Source organism: Ruditapes philippinarum, unplaced genomic scaffold (assembly GCF_026571515.1).
Source record: "Ruditapes philippinarum isolate M1 unplaced genomic scaffold, ASM2657151v2 ctg7582_1_1_1_1, whole genome shotgun sequence".
Classification (NCBI taxonomy): domain Eukaryota; kingdom Metazoa; phylum Mollusca; class Bivalvia; order Venerida; family Veneridae; genus Ruditapes; species Ruditapes philippinarum.
This window is the reverse complement of record NW_026855976.1, coordinates 19,941-42,765: the sequence shown is the minus strand read 5'-3', so window position 1 is coordinate 42,765 and position 22,825 is coordinate 19,941. Positions and strand designations below refer to the sequence as shown.

General features: G+C 31.5%; 2 protein-coding genes and 1 non-coding gene across 3 annotated transcripts; 2 read left to right on the top strand and 1 right to left on the bottom strand.

Annotated features, from left to right (window-relative positions):
• Positions 1-1,477: 1,477 nt before the first annotated feature.
• On the bottom strand, positions 1,478-6,708 carry LOC132745018 (heat shock 70 kDa protein 12A-like). The gene is made up of 5 exons (XM_060733846.1): positions 6,278-6,708; positions 5,623-5,772; positions 4,965-5,183; positions 4,456-4,612; positions 1,478-4,207 (listed from the first exon to the last, which is right to left on the bottom strand). The coding sequence occupies exons 1-5, from the start codon at positions 6,425-6,427 to the stop codon at positions 3,171-3,173; spliced, it is 1,713 nt and encodes a 570-aa protein (XP_060589829.1). The 5' UTR covers positions 6,428-6,708; the 3' UTR covers positions 1,478-3,170.
• A 1,555-nt stretch (positions 6,709-8,263) lies between these two features.
• On the top strand, positions 8,264-8,345 carry Trnal-uaa (transfer RNA leucine (anticodon UAA)). Its single transcript has one exon. It is a non-coding gene; the product is annotated as a tRNA-Leu (tRNA).
• Positions 8,346-13,557: 5,212 nt separating this feature from the next.
• LOC132745017 (cysteine-rich secretory protein 3-like) lies at positions 13,558-22,825 on the top strand. The gene is made up of 11 exons (XM_060733845.1): positions 13,558-13,676; positions 14,236-14,282; positions 14,958-15,033; positions 15,329-15,420; positions 17,254-17,344; positions 18,280-18,431; positions 18,967-19,064; positions 20,548-20,630; positions 20,984-21,082; positions 21,483-21,593; positions 22,472-22,825. The coding sequence occupies exons 1-10, from the start codon at positions 13,622-13,624 to the stop codon at positions 21,590-21,592; spliced, it is 903 nt and encodes a 300-aa protein (XP_060589828.1). The 5' UTR covers positions 13,558-13,621; the 3' UTR covers position 21,593; positions 22,472-22,825.

The window sequence follows — 22,825 nt, the reverse complement described above, 5'->3', positions numbered from 1 at the left end:
TATTATCTCTTTATACAATCTTTTGTTAAACACATTAATATTGGCAAATTGTAAGTTTATTTCATTCAAGACTATTTGTTTTAAAATTTCATTTATAAACTTTGATCATAAGTCTTAGAGCAGCTCTAAGCAACATTATTAATTTCAATATGACATTACAAGTTTTAAGTTTGTTCCTTCAGAGTGACACTGGTCCGTGAATAACTAATCTCAAAGGAATTAAACAAGTTAAACAAAGGAGCCGGGAGTGATAACTTTTGCACATACAAAAAAAGGTTATATGTAAAATATCACCGATGTTTACAAAGAAAAATGGTTGTCTGAAACATTCCACATATTTCCAGCATTTGCTACAAATAATAAAACCTGGTAGATTTTTAATTGTCACAATTTACTATCATTTGAGCATGAAGTAAAATTGAGTTTAAATAGATATTTGATTTAGGATTTATACATCTATATTGATTTTCGGTTCCCAATCCCCACGAAAAGTACCTTATAATGCAATGTATTGCATAGGTCATTTAACTGTTTTTTTATGTTTTATTTCCAATTCAAGTATTAAAATAATATGCTTTTTTAACAAATAATTATTTGTTATTTTTTTGAAACTGTGCATAAAAGGAAAATATCCTGAATATATATTCTTTAACGTTTGATGGCACCTAGTTCAAAAGAGTTTATAATTATCATAATGATTCTTCTCCGGTATTGTACGAATTCATTGGCTTCTGTATAAGTACGTCTAGCCAAATCCGCTTAAAAAATAAATAACTTTACGACTTTTGTTGTACATGCTACATTATCATGTGTATATTTACTTCTTAAATTTGGAGAGCCTAATATTGAATAATTACAAAAGCTTTGGACTCTTAATCTACTCCTGTTTCCAAATATTAAATTATATGAACATATACATGATATATGCGGACTACATCGCGTTGCCTTTTCTCGATATCTTAAACTAAAGGCAAAATATGCCTCAGAAATTCTTTTTAAAAAATCTTTAGAAATGTCAAACATGTGTTTAGTAATGTTTTGATAATGGATTTAGAGCATGTTGAATGCATAACAACTGAAGAAATAGCGTAGAACATTCAGTAATGTGTTGTATACAAAGTAGTATTTTGACTTTCAAACAAAATACTAATTTACTATAAGTTTACAAATTACCAACATAACAAAATCAGCAAAAGATAGCTTATGTATATGGCAAATGAGTATTATTCTAAAAAAAACTAAGATGAGTCATTTGAGAAATAAAAATAATAACATTTCTGAAGCACATGGACCTTAAAACGATACACTGAATATTACAGTGCTTACTATTCACACCCTTTTAACGATTCGATCCATTTCTTATTCATAAATCATTAATATTCTTCATTGAATACAAATATTAAGTAAATACTTCCTAAATGATAGTATTGACTGTTATTTTTCTAAGGTGTAATATGATAAGACTGGGTAGATAGCATTTGTGCAAAATACATTTTTATTGAATTATTTGAAAAATGACAACTCGGTAAAATTTATGTAGAAATACATATCCGATTTTGTCTTTGGAAAGCAATTATAAAACAAAGTTATTCCTTAAACAATCTATATATCAGTTATATATATAAAGACTTAGCCGTTTTCTTCATTCCTAGTAATCCAAATCAAAGTTAAGTGACTACTTTCTAATTGCTAATTTGTAGAAAAAATAACAGCTAGAAATATAGTTTATCTTGTATAATATTAAACTCTTAATTTTAATTTTAAACATAATGTTATAATGTACAGAATACCACATTACAATTAGTACATTATGTATTGTAACTAAGCTAAGCAACTAAAGTATACAACCTCTGTACATAAGGAACCCGATGTATATATTTATAATAAAAATGCAATGTCATGTACATATAAATACTTTCTAATAAACGTTTATACTTTCATTTATTTGCTTTTGTTTTCAGTGCTCTTGAATGTTCTTTCTTTTCAAGAGGTTTTACACTTTTAGGTACTTTGTGACAGCTGTAAACTATTGACGCGTTCTTCACTCAGTGGTTTCATATTTTTCCAGTCCTTCGGCAGTCATGTTCGGGTTAATCGATTCTAATAACATTAGTGTTTACAATTGTATACTTAAGCATTACAGATATTGCACTTTCCGTTATCTGTCATAAACAAACCGAAGTTATTCTTTGTTAACTCCCGAGCGATATCTCTTAAAAAAAAAAAAAAACACTATGAAGTGCTGTGTGACAACAGCAAAAAGTCGCCGTGTACTTCATAGTATACATTTAGCAGGTCCTTTTGGATCTTTGATTAAGATAATTATAGTGTTGAGGGTTGTATACCGATTTTTCCTATGTAGTGCTTTTGCAACTAAAGCCATTAGAAGATGTGCTCTATATCCAAACGAAGTCATGCTATAACAATCAGGCATCGATCAGTTAAGTGATAATGCCGGTTTCTGAATGTTTATTCTTAGATGCAAATGACATGATAGATGCAAAGTTTTCTCACTTCGTGACGATAAATGTAATATTTATAACAATTTTCATTCATTTGAAAAGAATACTTAAACTTGCCTTATGTTTTTAACACTTGCTAGAGCAACTGGTAACATTTACGGCATACAAAATAAAGCGTGCCATCATGTTCATGGATATTTTTGTTCCTGACTTTATTAGGTCTGGCAAGCTATATAAAATATTTTAGATTTAGCAGAGGTTAATATTAGCGGAATATAACACATCTATAAAAATGTTGTTATAAATATATTCTTCATATTACTAATTATGTGAAAGTGGTGTTAAATTCCATATGTTTCTGTCTATTCGTTGATATTAAATGCATTTCAAGTGCATAAGTCACTTATATATATAAAAACAGTTTCAATATTAACCTTTAGTGGACGAAAAATGTTAAAACTAAAATACATGTAATACTAAACACAAAAACCTCAAAAACCGTTGTCATTCTTCTTTATCCACATATATGTAATAAGGAGCCTTTAACAATTCCTCCTGCTGCCTACGTATTTATCTATTGCATCCTTCAAGTAACAAAATAGTCGATGAATACACCTGTAGACGGTCATCTTAAATTCCTTCAAAGATATCTTATAAATTGACGTAAATTTATAAGTGATAAACTACAACGTTACGCCATTTAGAATGTTAATGGCATAGAAAATCAAAGCAGTCAATTCTTTTCACCCCCGTGTTGAGGTCTGTAAACTGCACCGAGAACTGTGTCCCTCCAAACTGCATCTCTACAATAACTTCATGACCAGGCTCATCAAGGTAAACATTGCCGAGTTTAAAGCAGTTTTCTTCAACGACGTATGCTGGAAATTCTCTGGTTGATGCGAATATACCTACGCCTTCCTCGACGTCAATAATATTTGACGTATAACTATTCCGTACCACTTCATCAACTGGAACAACTTGTCCAGCACGAACAAATGGATCAAACAAATATCGACATTTGTAAATTCCGTCGAAAAACTTATATTCTGCAGGATGCAAATCTTCATTAAATGGTGCATGTACCTCAACACCGTAGGTGTATTTGCTGATACGAGATTTCACAACTTTTGGGTTGTGCCCATACAGAACAGCTCCTTTCAAAACAACTAGACCGGATTCATTTGGAGTTATAACACGTTTGTCTGAAAACGCTGCTCGTATCTCATCTTGAACAATTTCTGATTCAGCAAATCCCCCAACAAGCAAAATTGTTTCAATTCCTCGATAATCATTTTCTTCTAGGATTTCTCTGACGTGGCACACTGTATTTGAAATGGAATCCGTGAAAAAGCGTTTGAAAATTTCGGCACTGATTTGAATCTTATCTCGCTTGAAAAAGACACGGTCAACATATTCTGATTCTGAAACATGTTGATGCAAATCCTTCTTTTTCTTAGTTTTAAACCGCAAGGAAAAAGAAGCTGCAATTCGCATTGTCACCATTCCATCTGATTTCGAAGACACCGTTCTTTTCTTTGCTTCAAATTCTCTCATCATATCAATGAAGTCGGCTGTATTTTCCTCTCTAAACTCTTCTAGAAACTGTTTTCCAACAATTTGCTCAAGAAACGTAAGGAAGGCAGTGTCTACCTGAATGCCGCCCCATGCACCCCCGCTTGCTTTAGCAATTTCAGAAAGAGTCCCATCTGATTGAACAGAATGAACAGTGATATCAACAGTTCCACCTGCAACATTTCAAAAACCAGAAAACCAGATTTACGTGTTATGTTATATCTCAGAAGAAAACGTTACCTTACAACAATCTAAGTGCATGCTGCTACAATAAAGAAGTTTACAGTGTTTTTCATAAATGGGTAGCCGACTAACTGCACAAAAGAATAACAACTATACGTTTCTTGCATTATGAACCATGTCAATTTCCCTTTTTTAATTTAGTTTTGTTCTTAAAAATGATACAAAATTACCAGTTTACCTCCTAGGTCTAAAACCATGTAATTAGATCCACTCTTGAAAGCTTCTATATCATTTGATTTCGACAGGCGCAAACGCTCAATAGGTAAACGCTTACAAAATACAGACGCTCCTTCTGGTTCCAAAGCAAGAACAAGACCGTTCTTGTGTAAACCAGCCTAAAGATAAAAATTATAAACACTATAATTTGTTTCTCTTCACATAAACCTCAGAATAAGGCACTTGATTTTAATTCGCATGCGCACTAAAACGATTAAATGGCAAGTTTGCAGCTTTACTAGTAGAGGACAACCCGAAATGTCAATTCGCGCATTATTTTAGGTAAAAGCGGGTAGAACCACCGCCGGTTAATAAGCCAGTTAGAAAGAAGTTTCCTCACATAAAAGGAATCCTTACGGGTTCCGCAACCACAGCACTTAGAGATAAGTTGTTTGAAATCCTTGACATTATCGCTCGACTGACCATAATATATTCTAATGCATTCGTTTGTCGATATTGATATTTATTTACCTCGATACCGGCTTCCTTCATAAATTGTTTAGCTGATTCATTCCAGATTGCAGGAACTGTTAAAACCCAATGTATGTCATCATCATTTATTTCCGTAACTCTTTGTTGAATAACTTGGAGAAGATGTTGCTTAAGGTATTTGATTGCCGACGAAAACACTGTTAACGCTGGTAGCGGTTTCTTGTGTTCATCAGCTAAAACTGTTGTTCTTGTAAGGGCCTATGAAATAAAAATCTTTCTTTGAAATATACCCCTTGTATTTTCTCAACAAATTATACATGAATGTATTTTAAATTCGAACATCATCCATGCTAAAGACGAATTCCAGACCTATACTTTTTAGATAAAGCTGTAGATCAAGAAAAGTCGATTGTTTTTACTATTACCTCGTTGTCATGAACTTCCATTTTCTTTCTAGAATACTTATTTGGACAGTGTATAATATTCATGCAAGTTTTAAAAACAACAGCAGTCACCATTTACCCAAAATGTAAACACGATATTTTAATATAAAATTCGTCGTTTTGTTAGTACATGAAACATTCAACCACAAAGAATAGTTTCTAAAACTTTGAAAAATGGCCATTTTTGTTTTCTCCAAAAACATAAATTGAAAATTCGTTTGATTAGAATGTTTTCAATATTTTTAGATATTTACCTTGTTTTCATGAAGAAGCATTTTAAATCTACGGAAATAATACCATTCCTTGTGATCCTCTTCCTCTGCTAATTCCATGTATTTGTCTTCAGCGTCATATCCGAATGAATGAAATACTTTTTCTGGTGTGAACAGCACCGTAGTCGGCGCCTTGAAAATACGACGATCAGACAGAATCAATGAATAATATTTTAACAAAAACAAAGACATGATAAAAATGTACAAAGGACGGAAAATATATACATGTAATGTAGACTGCTAAGAGACAAAATAGAGTGTAGCATAAGGTGCGTATGAATTTCAACATGAGTTGATTTCATAAATAAATAATTATTTGTTCTTCGATTTTGTCACGTTCGAGAATTTCATTTCAATCAAAATTTATTCTGAAATGACCTGATTATTGACCGAATCGGCGATGAATAATTATTGTTATCCTGTAAAATGTTATATACTGAAAAAAGAACGATTATACATATTTGCGATGACCTTACACCATATTATTTGCTACAATCCCATGAAAACATGAGAAAAAAAACATATTTGTATGTTTACAATTATCGATCTGAAACACAATTATAACACAATTTAACTTTTTCAATCAGTGGTTATGTGAGCTTTGTAATGCATTTTTTTATATCTAATTTATTATTACCTTTAGAGAAATATGACCACCTCCAATCCAATGATTTGTTTGAATCTTCATTGGGTCATTTTGAAAATCATGCCCAAAAGAGAAAGCGTAACCGGAAAAGGTAGTTCCAAAATCAATCGCGGCTACAATTACTTTCGTTGTTGAAGTCATTTTGGGTTTCAATTTCCTCTCCAAAAATCCACATTTTATAATCACTGCAACTTTCGTTCCAGTTTCGGTTCAGAAAACGATAAATGTATACGGTGTTCAAAGTTAATGCATATAAAATACATTTACTTCAGGATTGTTATCTGTAAATTTACTTCCTGGTTGTTAGACCTACTTATACGATTATCCGTAATGTATTGTTTATGATAAAGAAAAGTCAACTTATCTCAAACTCAAAATAAGAATTTGATATAAACAAAACAAGGAAGTTATATTGTACAAACTGTTTCACGGAATGATATAAATATGTGTCTACCTGTGATTGATTTTACAAAATAAGTCAAGCCGAACTGCTCGACATTTTTACAATTAATTATTGTAAGATTGTCAGATAAATATTTAAACTAAATATTTTAACCCAGCTAGATTTGATAGAGATTAAGAAGCAATCTATGCCAGGTAATAGAAAGAGCATCGAAACACGAGGCTATCTGATTTATACGAGGGGGTGTAGCCCCCGAGTATTAATCATTGATGTTCTTTCTCTTTTATATCATAGTCAAACATAAAAACACGTTCCCTGCTGCCACAATATGAAATCCCGGAGAAAAGTAACCAATGAACGCGCATCTAAATATGACATTTCTGTCGCTTTCAACAACAACAAAAAAACACACAAAAAAAACACACAAACAAACGACGAATTTGTTGTTTTTAAATAAATTGAAAGAATTCCGGTATTCTTTTTTAATTAAAAAGTATCCGTTTGTGTTAGAAGATAATCACATATATTGGTAATCATATACTCGTATATTTTATTTAAATGTTAAACACTTTATTACTGAGTTGTTTATTTCTTTTATGTGGACAAAGTAGCATATGAAATAGTAAGTGATAATTTTACATATCCAATAAACAAGCATTCTTTATTACATTTATACTCTGACTTAAAGGAACATAATGATTTATATACATGTATAGAGAAATTTAGAGAATAAAAAGAAAAATGTAAAACAGTCGAAAATAAAATAAACAATTGTCGGAGATAGAAGTAATAATTATCTGCATGACATAATATGGATAACTGGCGTTGGACTTTTAAGTGTTTGTTACATTGCTTAATTCCCCTGAATCAATTGTTATTTCCGTCAAAAAACCTGAATTTTTTGCAACATCAGATACAAATCATTACTAAATGTAAATAAAAACATTGATATAAATGTATTTAATATTAACTTAGTTTAATGTCTCTCTTTGATTAGTCTGGTAAACCAATATCGTATACTACAACCGTTTGCAATATCCATCTATTTTGCCTCTGTGAAAACACTCTGTCAAACATTATTAATTTCTTTATACTTATATAAACTAAATATTACGTTTTCACATTAATATAACTACTTTCTGATTGTATGGGTATTTCATTTGATAAAAATAGAGAACAAATTAGACTCTCCACTCACATACTTGATAGTTGAAAACGTACAAGAATTTCAGTATAATATTTGATTATTTACTATTATATATAGATTGTCTTAAGTATAACGTTAAATGATGTAATTAACTGCTACACATGTATTTGAGAATAGGTTCGTACTTGTACATGAAAAGAGTTAAATAAATGCCATTGACTTGACTTTAAGCTAAGTTGATCAACTGATACTGATTGATACTGATATTATCCTTAACCCACAACATTTATGTTGCGACATCTAAAAACAGATATAATTATATTAAACAATTCCAGTGAATAAAGAAATGATAACTATATAATATTTATGAAATTTTCGCATAAAACGACAACAAACAAATACAATCCATAAAGGATATGAAATATGAAGTACGGTGGCCGAGTGGTTAGGCGTTGGACTTAAGTTCCAATGGACGAATGTCCGCGTGGGTTCGAACCCCACCCGTACTAAACTTTTAGCTATCTTTAATTGAAAATTAAAAACATCTTAAATATCATTTTTGTGACAGTTGTGATTTTAAATATTGATAATAGCTATGCGTATTTGTTATGATTTGTTAGAGATGTCTGTAAATAGACAATCATTGATGTGTCATTTCTCCTTAAATTAAAATAACATTATCTTAACAAATCGAAACGTTTGAAGGTAAGTAATAACATTAAATAATGGTTATCAATTAAAATTTCAATCGGATAGAGCACCTTATATTACCAAAATATATGATTTGTATAAGAATTAAAGTGCACGTGTGTGATTTTATCGCGCCGAACAGGTAGTACCTTAATATTCATGCGTAAGATCTTATATTTGATTAAACATTTTGGAATTATGTATTCCTCCGAAATCAATTTCCGTTTAATTGTGTCTTCATCTGAAGGTTTATGCAAACTTTGAAATGTTTTGATGTTAAGCAAATCTCGGAAAAATGTATAAAAACCGCCAGCGACAATAGAGCCGTGATAATCGCACGTATGTTTTTTTTATGAAAGATGCAAAAGTTTGCGATTTTGCTCAATTTCACGCATATATTTGAAAGAAAATTAGTATTGTCAGAGTATTCCAAAACGAAATACTTGGTCTATGTTTAATATTTATATCAATTTTCAAAGCGCTTTGTTGTTAAACAAAGCCTCATGTCAGACAAGATTTAAAAACATGTTGACGTAGTTACGCCCGAGTGATTATTACGTAGGTACCGGAATTGAAAATTCACATTTTTGGTTTGATAGATGATTATGTAAATGAGGCCGAAAAGATTTGTATAGGCCACTTTCATTAATCAACATAATAATAGTAATATAGATGAATAAAAGATCACCTGTTCTGTATCTACCCCTAAAATATGATGAGATGAAAATACGATGGTACTTATAACATACAAAATATAGCCATTAATTTAAAGGAAAACAGATAGATGAGTAGACAATAAATAAAAGCAAACGAGGCAGCGAAAAAACAACACCAAAAACAGTAGGAATGTAAATTAAAAAAAAAGACAAAGAACGTCTTATAAAAATCCAAATGGGCAATTCTTTTACTAATTAAAATCTGACTGTACTACCATGTTCTACAAGATTCAAAGATTACTCAACAGTACTCAACCACAAAAGATGAATAACTATAATTATTAAATAATATTGATCTAATTAGGTGGCTAATTTGTTACACTTTTTAGCGTTGCGTTGTCGCTAGCGACAACTAGCACACATTACTATATGGCAAAGACATTTAACATCAATATAACTATAAACATGTTTAAACAAATGTATAGAAAAATGCATGTTAAAACAAAACGATTTTATACCGAGATAAGGATTTAAAGAGAAGCTGTGGGAAATTAAAAAAAAAAATGTTTCTATATTTCATTGACTCATCTATAAATTTCGCTATTTTATTGTTTTTATTTGTTTGGGTCGTCAGACCAAACAAATAATGGTAGCGAAATGTCAGAGTCTAATGTTGTTAATTGCAAATGCCGAAAGTAGTCCATTTTTTTGAAGCGGTTACTTCCCTTTATATGTAACACTAACGCCGAAAAATTCAGGGGAGATCACTGCGTAAAGATGGTCAAAGACAGGCACATCTATATTCAAGCAAAATAATTCCCGAATGGTCGAATATTTCTAATATTGTTTTATTGTATTTTCTGATCGAAAATAAATAAAAACAAAGCGGGCATTCAATCTCTGACACAGAAGTTTATGACAAACCTAACAACAAGTAGTTCTCAAAACAGCTTTAAACTAGCGATTTAAAAGAAAGAAATATTTTTATTTTGTTACAAGTATCAAACAAATTACAACACATTAAAAGTTTAAAAATAGCGTTGGCTTATAGAATTGTCAATAAATGCACAATCACAAATTACGCGGATGAATATAATTTTATCAATGAAAATACTATTTTTAGCGATGTGGATTACCGAATACTACACAAACCGAGTAGTGGAATATATAGATTCTACATGTCGGACTGAATGGGCGTGAAGAGTTTTGCTAAATTATTTACTTCAATTTTAAACAACAGGTTTATCCTGAACAAAATACCTCGAAATTAATAAGGATTACAAACCCGAAATGCAATGGAAGTTCTAAATTTAGAATGACATGATGTTATTCAGTAATAATTTGCATAACTTCTCCGTGGTGCAGGGGTAACGCGCTCGCTTAGTGAGTGAGAGGTCTGGAGTTCGAATCCCAGTCGAGGAAACTTTTTTTTAAAATTCTTTTTTAAGTGTCTTTGTAAAGAGAGTAGCCATGATATGCAAGGATAAAGTGTGGTTGTCGTAAAAAATGAACATAAATGATTTTTGATGCAACTCTAGTCATGTAGAATTCCGTTTGTATCAAACTCTGATGCCTAGCAAAATTAATTATAATACATAAAATTAAACTTATACGGGAAAATACATACATATATACAGTACGATTTAGATTGCAAAGATCAGAAAATACCACAGAACTTGCAGCCCTTTGATTCTTTATAAATATACATGCTTATAGTAAGCTCCAAGATTATTTACATCTGTGTTAAACAACAGTTAAAGTCGTTACAAGCCCTAATTTAGATCGAATAATATGGTTTTCTTCAGGGCGTTCACATATAAATTCACCGTGGCTGAAGCGAGAGGCCTGGAGTTCAAATCCCAGTAAAGGCAACTCATTTTTTTTTCAAATTGTTTAAGTCAAATAAACATTGGATTGAATATCAGTGTTGCAATCAGTCTTATAGCCAATTTACTACAATAAAACGCTGGAAATCATTGGTGAGACCCAAACAAATTCAGCGCCTTCTGAGCTTTGATTAATTTACTTTTGTATCGTTATCGTTAATATCGTTAACACCCTTTCGTCTTGTCGCTGCGAAACGCGTCAAACTACGGCGCGTTGTGACCGTGTCCCTTGGCTGATACCGAAGGGTTGGCTCCTTATCGTGCTGTTGCATGGGTCGCTGTTGCAAGCAATATAGTGCCAATGAGCCAATTTCTCTATGTGAGTCAAGAGAAACAGTCTTATCGCACAACACTCCCGTTTCACAGGACGACAAGATAAGGCGATAATGCGCCCATGGAAACTTAAGAACAAAATGCAATTTTAAATGCTGCAGAACGTATTCTATGTAAATTGGCATGGTACAATCTAGCTTAACGGATTATTCTTTTGTTCTTTTTATATACAAACATAACTGTTTTTGTCAGTACCCGTTTTTTCCTTCGCAGTTGATATGTTCTCTGGTTGTTTCCCTATGTTTCATCCAATGTGTTTTATTTAATGTACGTATAATATGCATTGTTTATGTTCTTAATGACCTCGATAATGTATTCAAAATCATTTATATGCCTATTTTTATGACCTCCGCTGGTTTGGAAATAATTATCTAAATAATTAAATGCACCAATGACTCTTTAATCATTACTTACTTAAAAAGAATTCCAAAGAAACGTTATGATTATTGTTTCGGAAACAATACAATTATGAAATTACTGATAATTATTTTTAACCCATAATTTACGAAAATTACCGTCAATGATTATGTGAAAGAAAGAACATTTAGCAATTTATCTTTATATAGCTGCAACGCAGCAATATTGGTTTCGTTAGATTTCATACATCAAATGTTTTTTGTTTAATAACCGTACAACAACTACAGACGAAAGTAATTATACACAGTTGATTTTAAGGATAAAAACCCTAATTAAGATGCATTTGGTTTGCTTCTGAGTTTTTCCTATATATATTAGAAGCGTGTGGTCCATAGTAAAATACTCGCTTAGGATGTAAGAGGTCCGGGGTTTGAAACAATTTTTTTAGATAAATGTCTGAAGTTATTTCTGATTTGATTTTTATTACATGACTTACACTGGCATGAACACTGGTTTAAGTTGTTTGAAAAGATTTGTCATTCTTAAGCCCGTGGAAAGGGGAGTCTATTTTACGTGCGTGCATTTATTCAAGATGAAGTAAAATGTTGTAAGCATTGAACGCGTTTAACTTTTAGTCACTTTGTCAATTGTATAGGTGCAAAATGAACACATAAGCATAAGTAATTTCTAAAAAAAATATCATAATTATGCATAAAATAGTAATTGAAATTTGTGCAATATACAATCAAGGTGTATTGCACTGTGAAATTAAAGCATAACAAATGGATGCTGAAATAATCCTGAATTTGACATGTCATTGGCTTATACTATATAGAAAAGAAAACAAAAGTTACGAACGTCTTACATTTGTATTCTTATTGATGCCCATTAGAATCTCTGTAACTTTTAAAGGTTGAACAAATGAGTGCCCGCCAAAACTTAAAAAAACTCCTCTTCGTATCAATGATGTCCTTAAACTGCATATTGGTTTCGCGACTTACTATAAGGAAATATGTGAAACATTTTCATTATGTTCCAAAATTCAATGTTAACAGTTTTTTTCAGAATATATTTATTATCATTTATTCTAGTACACTAGTTACTAATCATAGTTATGCCCCTTTCGTAGCCCTTTGTCACAATAATTAATTCATGTTATTATTTCAAACCAAATTTTATAATGCAACTCTCACATATTGTTTGGCCATGGAAAACGTTCTTTATTTACATATCATTTAGGACCGTTTTCTTTCTCACTTGTTTACCTTTCCAAGCCAACATACATACATACATACATGCATACATACATACATACATACATACATACATGCACTTAACGGCATGCTACAGCACACCATTGTACGCCACACCACACCGCACAACAACAAAGCACAGCACAGTACAGCACGCCACAACATATCTCATCACTTCACATAATATCATATCACATCATACCACATAGTACTACACACAATACTTCGTTTATGTTAGTGTTCAACGGGATCGAAGAGCTACGAGCAAGAGATTCATATATTCCTGTGTTTTGCCCATGTTTTACACATTCAAAAGTAGTGTACTTTTTCAAGGGTTAATACTAAGAAAAGTTATTCAATGTCTAAAAAACGCATTTTATGATGCAATACTAGCTGCGTTCACATGCGAAAGTAACGCTTTGAGAACAAATGCAATGGCATAAAACATTATCATTACACTAATAATCTCAATTTGCAGACTTCAAACAAGGCAATCACGAGGTCAGTTAACAAATAGAATGTCGTAAGTATATAAGGGATTTCTTTGTCAAGTTAGCAGTTTCGAGAAGGCATTGTGTTTGGCTTAACCGAGAAAAGTATAGTTGTGAATATGGGTTTATTTTCTGAGCGCGCAGTTTCGTTGTTTTTGGTGGCGTACTTTATAGGTAAGAGCTAAACCTTACATTTTCATTAAAAAGATAGAAAAAAATGTGAAATATACTATTTAGGTTTAGAAAGAGTTTGTACAATTAAATCATAATAAGCATTAATATTTTGATACTATTCAAGATAAAATACAAACGACAGTTTCTTATTTGTTATTTTCATTTTGCATTGCTATTAATACAGATGTTGGTGATATTTAAATCAAACATTTGTGCAAAAACTGGACCTGATGATCCCGCGAAAGAGATACAATTTGAGTTCTACTATTAGTATTAAATAAACTTTAAAGGGAAAGATGAATGATTAAAAGAGAGAGAAACATTTAGCTGTATAATCTATGTCATAATCGCTAATCTTATCTTGTATTTTAACTGAATATTCTATAATTCGAAACATGTATAGAGTACAAATAATTATCTAGGGCGCGTTGAGTTTTTCTGGGGATAATAATGGCAAATTGTTGCAATATTTCAAAACAGTCGTTACAAAACCACTTATATGACAATTAAGCAATAATTTACACGGTGCTATCTACAATTAAACATGAATCTTTTTCAGGCTCAGTTCTTGCAGCAGAGGTAGATGGTCTAGAAAAGAAACGAGGGGTAGGAACACTTTATATAACTTTCGAAAAATAGAATTAAATACAAAATGAATAACTAAGATAAAATCAAATCATGCAGCAATATTTTCGGAAAAGGAACAAATGAACAGAATGAATGAAACAAACGCAAGACATCTATAATATTTCATCAAAAAATGAAAACAAAATACTCATGCTTTTAGTTAAGTTTTATGATTCTGTTATTGTTTTTCTCTTCATCATTATGCTACAATTTAAGTATTTTATTAACTACGGTGCAACCTTTGCAAAAAAGTCTTTTGTAGACCAATACCCTCTTTACCACAACAGTAAAAATATCTAAATTTAAGAGACCACAGTGCATTTAACATCTAAAGAGCAACACCTCTCTCTCTTTGCGGCAACCAAAACTTCTCTGTGTAGAGATTGCACTGTTTTTGGACGCAAACGTTTTAATAAACGTATCTGACTCACACTTTACCATGAAATTCGAAATGAAATCAAGATTTTGAAGCTTTTACAGCGAACAGTATAAATACCAATGCTAGGACAACATTTTTCTTTGCCAACAAAAGTATAACATAAAAGCGTTGTATATGCCACCTAAACCTATGGGAAAAGGTTGTAGACTATACTGTTTAAATATATCGCTTATGTAGTTTAAATACTTCTTTTTATGTATTGTTTGAACTTACAGGTTTCGTGCGAGAAATATAAGAAAATAGACCCTTCCCATACAGCTTGTATTTCACAATCTAAAGCTAAAAAGTCAGGTTAGATACTACGTATCCTTCTTATTTTTCTCAAATAAATAGATGCAATTATTCCTCTCTTTCTGTCATCTTTTGCATTTTTTTCCACAATATTAAAAGTGATATTAGAATTAAATATAACGGGCATATTTTTATTTCACAGAAAATTATTTTTTGTACAATTGTCCATTATTAATAACTGATATTCTATATAATAGGTTGACTTAAATTAAATGCCTAATAGCTAGATAAAAAGACGACGGCGAAATTAGCCAAATGATTTTAAATGATTAAATAGTAAGTTGTAACATTTCAGGCGTTTCTGAAAGTGACAAGACGGTCATTGTTGACGCGCATAATGAAGAAAGAAGAATAGTTTCACCGTCTGCTAGTAACATGATGGCTATGGTAAGTAACTTAAAAGTTACAAACAATAAAGTGCTTGACTGCAAGCTGTCACCTTTGGTATTCAGATAATGAAGTCACAGCGAAAAACAATATCGTTCCTGGCAAATATGTACAAGGTGTTGTGAAAACTGTTAGGCGGTTTAACGCTTCGCTTCAAATCGGTTCATTGTATTCAAATAAAATAAATCTTTGCGTATCTTAGTAAAAAAAGTGTAAACTTTTGCAAATAAACATTGATTTGAATACGATGTTGCTCAGCAATGATATTTGTAACATATTCATAAATTACTTTGTATCGAGTTAATGACGTCTGTACAGCTTCAATGGAATCCGCTTCATATGTCTTTTAGTTTCGCCCATTGTTTCTCTTTAAGGGCACACACATTCCTCTACTTGGGTACCTACCATACGCCGCTATTCATGGAAAGGCACGAACGTGTACATGTGATAATGACATTTCCCATGTTATGAAAACATCCTTGTATGTTTCTGAATTCAAAAGTTATCCATTTTCAAGTTTTTTTTTTTCATTCTACATAACCCGGTGCTAGGGGACGTGGGCGGTAGCTTGAAATTACTACCACTGTCCATGAACAACCAAACCGAGCCAGCAACATTTTTAATTTAGTATTTTTGTGCGTTCTTTGGAGATTCTGTTTTTCTCTATTTTACACTTAGTCTATGTAGTATTGATGTACTAATATAATGGCATATACATGATGTCGTGACAGTTGAAAGCCTGACATTTAGAATCCCGTGGGTGAAAGACAGATGCTTTAAGGTATGACCATCCTAACGGGTACTATAAGGAACTGAACAATTGACAACATAGGTCAGATATATACCTTAAAGTACACCTGTATGCGAAATTTAAACAAACTTTACCGAAATCGAGTTATGGCTATTTTTCTGAATTTCATCTTGGATGTTAGAAAGGCCTGTTTTGGAAATGAGGAACCTTTAAGTAATCTACAATATCATCCTTATGAAATAAAAAATGTTCCTATTATGTTTTTGTAAGAAACAAAATGTAACATTAAGCTTACAATCCACATAAGCAAAATGATTGTTTCTACTCAAAATTTATGAAATATATGTAAAAATGTTACCCTATCCCACCCATTTTTAACACGTGTTTTACCAATTACCTACTTAAAGAGCCTTATAAAAAATCACTAAAATTTACTAAAATTAGTGCCTGTTTTCAAAGTTTTCCTACATTATTTTTCGAAAGTTTATCGATATTGAATATGTTTACCGTCTAGTATTGAATTAATTGCACTTTGAATATATCAAGTACCATATTTGTTACTAGTATTAGATTTCGTATTATTTAGCCAATAAATACCTTTATAAATTAAGTAATTAAAATGAAACACTTTTTTCTCCCCGGAAGAAATATGAGAGATACATTAGAGAGAAAACGTTGACCCTTCTGGAGTTTGAACCCACGGCCCTTAGTTTCAATGTATTTAACAGTAGTTCTAACCTTTTTAAATACTCTTCAAAGATGAAGTAATGCATTAGGATGGTCATACCTTAATATGAAGGCTAGGGTAAACAATAGAACGAAATGTGAAAAATGATATACTGATAATGCAAATTTTGATCGTGACACTTTTAACATATATAACAAATCTGATATACTTTCACTAAAGGTAAACATGTTTGCTGAAAAGTGATTTGGAAAACTGCTTTGGCCATATTATATTTGGTAGTGAAGTTTAAAACTGTAACATATTTTGATTTTTTGGTTAAATGAACTTTTCATGTCATTTTTTCGTTTTATAATTACAATTGGAAATTTATCTTGTTGTCTACAATGTATTACAGAGTTGGGATGATGACTTGGCCAGTACAGCACAACGATGGGCTGATACATGTCCTTCCGGTCATGATAAGTCATACGACAGAGCTGAGTTTGGTTCGTAACATACAAATATTCTATATCTATTAAAGGAACTCCATTAAGGTCCAAAAAATCCTTCAATTTTCTTTTCTCGGATATTAAATGAACTTGAAAACTTATTTATAAGCAAAAGATGAAATATACTATTAATTGAATTGAGCAGTGACCATGCCTGCGAATTTTATACCGATTGCAGCTAAAAGCGGTTAAAACATCTTGTTTTATTTATATATTACATGTATTATTAAATTTTATTCCTTATTATAGTCTCATCTATACACATATATACATATAAAACATTTAAAATATTGAAATTGTATATAGCCATTCTCGAAAGAATTACAAGAGACTTGTTATAGCTAATACTAAGAGGGATAACTCCACAATCCTTTTTATAGAAATGTATAATATGTACTGAAGATTTACCTCCCTTATTTACGTATTTTTACATTCTCAACATTTACATCATATAAATCAATTACAGTATGTCGTTTCGCATATTAAAAAGAACAACAAAAAACAATAGAGTGAACGGATGAACTTAAATTTTACAGACCTTCGTCAAATCGCACACAAGTCTCAAACAATATTTTCAGTCGAGTCCTGTCAAAAAACCTCAATTAGGCACCTTAAACTTACGAAATTGTTGGCGAATATTTTAGCATCATGACCATTTTATAAGCTATGTCTGTAGCAAATATGTTGCTTAATGTCTGTAGTAATAATGTATAATGTATAAATTTTACAACTTACGACTCTTTATGTATTTGATTGTTACATATACATAATTAAACCGGGTCCGGGGAGTTGCAAAACTCTTTTGTTTTCTATGAAAGATACGACTTCTAATTTACGACCACGTGGTTCAGATTTTAGTTATACTTAAGTTGCTTTATTTTGCTTAATATACATATATTTTATTAGTCCTTAAATTTACATATTTCTTGTAGGTAAATTTAATGTTGGACAGAACATTGCATGGGGCTCACCTGGCATGAGTTGGACAAAAGCTGTAAAGCTTTGGGCGGACGAGAAATACGACTACGATTACAATACAAACAAGCCAAAAGCACCAGGAAAAGTGGTCGGCCATTACACCCAGGTACTTGTCATTAACAGTTCTACACTAATCATGTTTTTATCTCAATTTTAGGCCAATTGTGAGAGCATTGGATTAGCAATCTCAGAGGCGCTAGTTCGGTCCTCGGACGGGGCGTAGTTTCTCTGCGACAGTTGATCTCAGACATTCAGTCTAAAGGTCATTTTTCTCTTACCACTGATTCAGATCTCATGTGGGATAAGCTTGTGGAGAAAACGTTTATCACTAATAAGTTATCCAGAAAGCTGGTTTAGCGGATCGGCCGCCGAGATTTGACTATAGATACGTGTTGAAAAACTGGCCAATTTGCAATTAATTGGACTAACAATATACATTTGAAAAATACATATTCATTGTAACAGCTTCGATTTTTTGCTTTAACTTGATATGCCCGTTTATCTCATAGATAGTCGGGTATCTTTAATATCGTCCAAAATTCCATGTGCGTATTCTACATATTAAATATCTAATACATGTAATTAAAATCATGATTGATAAACCGATTGGAAATGAAATATTGAGATTGGTTCTTTTTCAGGTTGTCTGGGCAACAAGTATAAGAGTAGGGTGTGGTTATGCGTTGTGTAATCAAAGAGGAAAAGACACAGATGTCTTCGTGTGTAACTATGGCCCAGCGTTAGTACACATTTAATTTTCATCTGTTTTCAAATGTTTAAAATTTTCCTCTATTTTCAGTTGTTAATTTTATAATTGTTGTTTTGATGATAACCGCATAGATCATTAGCACGTGAGGCCATTTACATTTAGAATGACTAAGGGAATTATAGCAAATAAGACCAGTCAATAACCGATTTCATAGATAAATGTAAACAGCATCTAACGAAGATTCCAGATAATTATTCCAAATAATTAGCTTAAAGGAACTCTTTCTATGTTTTTTTTATCTTAAATGACAAATTCAAATTTTATCCGAGATTCGTGTATCATTTGATGAAGACCTGTTCCAATAACATGCGTATTTCTAGAATCATTATTTGTGTTTTGCAAAATGACCGAAAAACTCATATCGTGCTAGAAAGCACTGCACGAAATTTCATTTTCACTTTAATTCCTAATACATTTTTATAATTTTCTTAGTGTTTGTCTGATGTATATGCCCTATGTGATCCATGCAAGAATTGACAATTTTATGTTTATGTTGGACCCTTTAAGATACATGATATTCAAGAAAACGCAAGGCATTTAAAAGTTCTATTAAAACACTTACACATATTTGGCTAGTTAGGTGGGGGGGGGGGGGTGTTAGCTTGGTAACATTATATTTTTTATCCAAAGTCCTTTTAATTATATACAGCATTTATCTATATCTGAATTATACGGAAGCGTCCTTGTGCCAATACGAGATAGCAGATAGGAGAGAAAAAAGTCTTAAATAGGATTCATTATAACTCCAACGTACATGTAGGAGATAAAAAAAAGCCTTATTAAGAGTTAATAACTCCAACGTGGACTTTATAAGGTAGAAAGGCCAAATTAAAAGTTTATAACTGCTACGTAGGACTTTAAACTCTAACGTATGATTTATAACACCAACGTACATGTAGGAGATAAAAAGGCCTAATTAGGAGTTAATAACTCCTACGTTGGACTTTGGAGGTAGAAAGGCCTTATTAGAAGTTTATAATTCCTATGCAGGACTTTAAAAACCTACGTAGGACTTTATAACTCCTACGTAGGACAACACTTATAAAGTCCTTCGTACGAGTTATAAACTCCTAATTACTTAATAACTAGGCTTCTATATCCTACGTAGGAGTATCTTGTTTTAAATTGGCACCAGGACGCTTCCGTAGAATGATATATATGAAATAAAATAAAAATGTGAATGCCTAGCGCCCTTATTATTGTTTGGAACCAAAGCTGCATAATGTCAGCATGAATCCCAGTTTTATACCAAAAAAAAAAACGTTAGACAGATAGCAACAGGTTCTGTTAATATATATACGTATTTTCGGTGGGGGGGGATAAAACGTTTTTGGGTTGTTGAGTAGATAGCGAGAATGGAAACACACGATACATTAAGCCTAGAGCATAGTGATCTAGATAATTTTTTTAGTGAGTAATGATACTTTTATCAGATATATTGCTCGTTTTACAGAGGAAATATGCAAGGAGAAAAACCGTACACCTCCGGTACACCATGCTCAGTCTGCTCCAGCTCTTGCAATAACAAGCTGTGTGGTACGTGTATTTTAATAATAAATTAAAAATCCTAAAATCAATAATGTCCAGGCGCCTTGCATATTAAGTATTATTGATAATGAGTTAGACTAATAAAATGTTTGAGCACCACACTAAATGCCGTATTCCGGTATATACCGGACAAGGCGCTTTAATGATTAAATGCTCAAGTCTCATCTTTTCACCCGCCAAAATGCACTTTTAGACACCTAATTTATATGTTCACACTGAATAATATACGATAATGAATGAAAAATGAAATGTAAGGTTTTCGCTAACGGTTGAACATTACAATAATAAGAAAGATTTTTAACATAAGTTATCATCGCTATTATGTTTGTTTCTTATTTTAGATTGCAAGAAAGCTTTATGTAAGAATGGCGGAACAATGGATCCAAACTCATGCTCGTGTACTTGTAAATCAAAATTTTACAAATCGCCCGATTGTTCATGTAAGTAGTGAAATGTATACTATCTAAGAACATACGTGTTTCTAACATGTAATGAACATAACTTTGAATGGATCATGATAATATCTGTGGACATCAGCGCCCAATTTATATAAAAAACAAAACAGACTTTTATTATCCAGAAATTAAACAGCGGATTTATAAATGATAATGATACCGGTAATCCGTATTGAATAAAAATATTCAATTTGTAAATTTCCTGTCGTTAGAATTTGAAACTTATAATTGAAAACACAAAATGATTAAAAACCTCGTTTTATTTATGAACTGAATGAAGACATTAATTTTGTAATTCAACCTTATAAATTAAGAATTACGGAATTGTTTCTATGAAAAAAGAAATTGTATGTGGCTACGTTGATACCTTGTTTTCCGGTTTCAGTGGACTGTGGCAGTGGTACCGAACCTCCTCATTGCTCAGGTTGGAAACAATACTGCAGCATGATGTCAAACGTCCCTACAGACTGTCCAAAAACTTGTGGCTGGTGCTAAGGTAAAATACACCATAGAGAGTTATATTTATTTCAGAAATACATCCGAGCAAATGATATTTACACATCTCAAATCAAATCAAACCAGATTTCATAAATGTTTGCATGTACGTATTTTGTATGACCGTCATGACGGTTTAGCACTATATTGTCTAGATAATAATTTGGATTATAATAATATGGGTGTTAAACAAAAATAAAAACAACTTCTATTAAATAGTTTATACCTGTATATTAGATATATATTGTGCTCAAATGTGAAAATACTGATAATACAGTTAAGTTGTTTTAAATGAAAAATAAACATATTTTAAGTATACTAAGAGAAGATATTTGTAGTTTTAAATTAAGTAAACACAGAAGGAATACATAGTGTCATTAAATACCAAAATAATAGACATATTTAGTAAGAATTTCATAGATTCAATAAATTTCTCTACAGTCTTTGACCAGTAATTCTTTAAAGTTTTAACTGCCCTGATCTAGTTCTTACATGTGCAAAATATCAGAACATATCTATACCAGTCGACCATTGTTTTTCTTTGTTAGAAATATAAATAAAAATACTGGATTTTAAGCCATTAAGACCACCAAATGTTAATTGCCATGAAAAAATTCATAAAATATTTATCTTGAAGCATATACTTGCTATATTTCACATTTCAACACGCTACTGGGATCCTTCATATAACCGGACAAAACATTAAACTATTTTTAGCGGTAACTTTTATTTCAAGCCATGAAAAACCATGAAATTGATTATAGGTTCCTAATTCACATAAAAATTACCTTATCAAGCACGAAATGTACATTTTGACCAATAGTCATTATAATGCAAAGTAATGAACTATTATTTCTAATTATTTGTATTTCTTTACAGATCACCTTAACTAGCGGAGAGGAAACATTGACAGGGAGTGATGTCATTTACTCTTTTCGAGATCATTGATCAATATAGTTTCTTTTACCATTCCGTCATTGTATAATTGCTAATATTTATTCATGGATATATATAATATATAAACAACTGTTACACTATTCGATTAAATATTGACTTTCACATTTTAGAACATGTAAGGTTCCACTTTTATGTGTGTATTTGTTCGCTATGTTGTAATGCTAGAACTGTCACATATATACCAAAGATCTAATAGGAAGATGCATCATAATTAAAATATATAGGTGCACATTAATAAGGTGGGTATTATCTTATCAAATAAAATGTATAATCAAC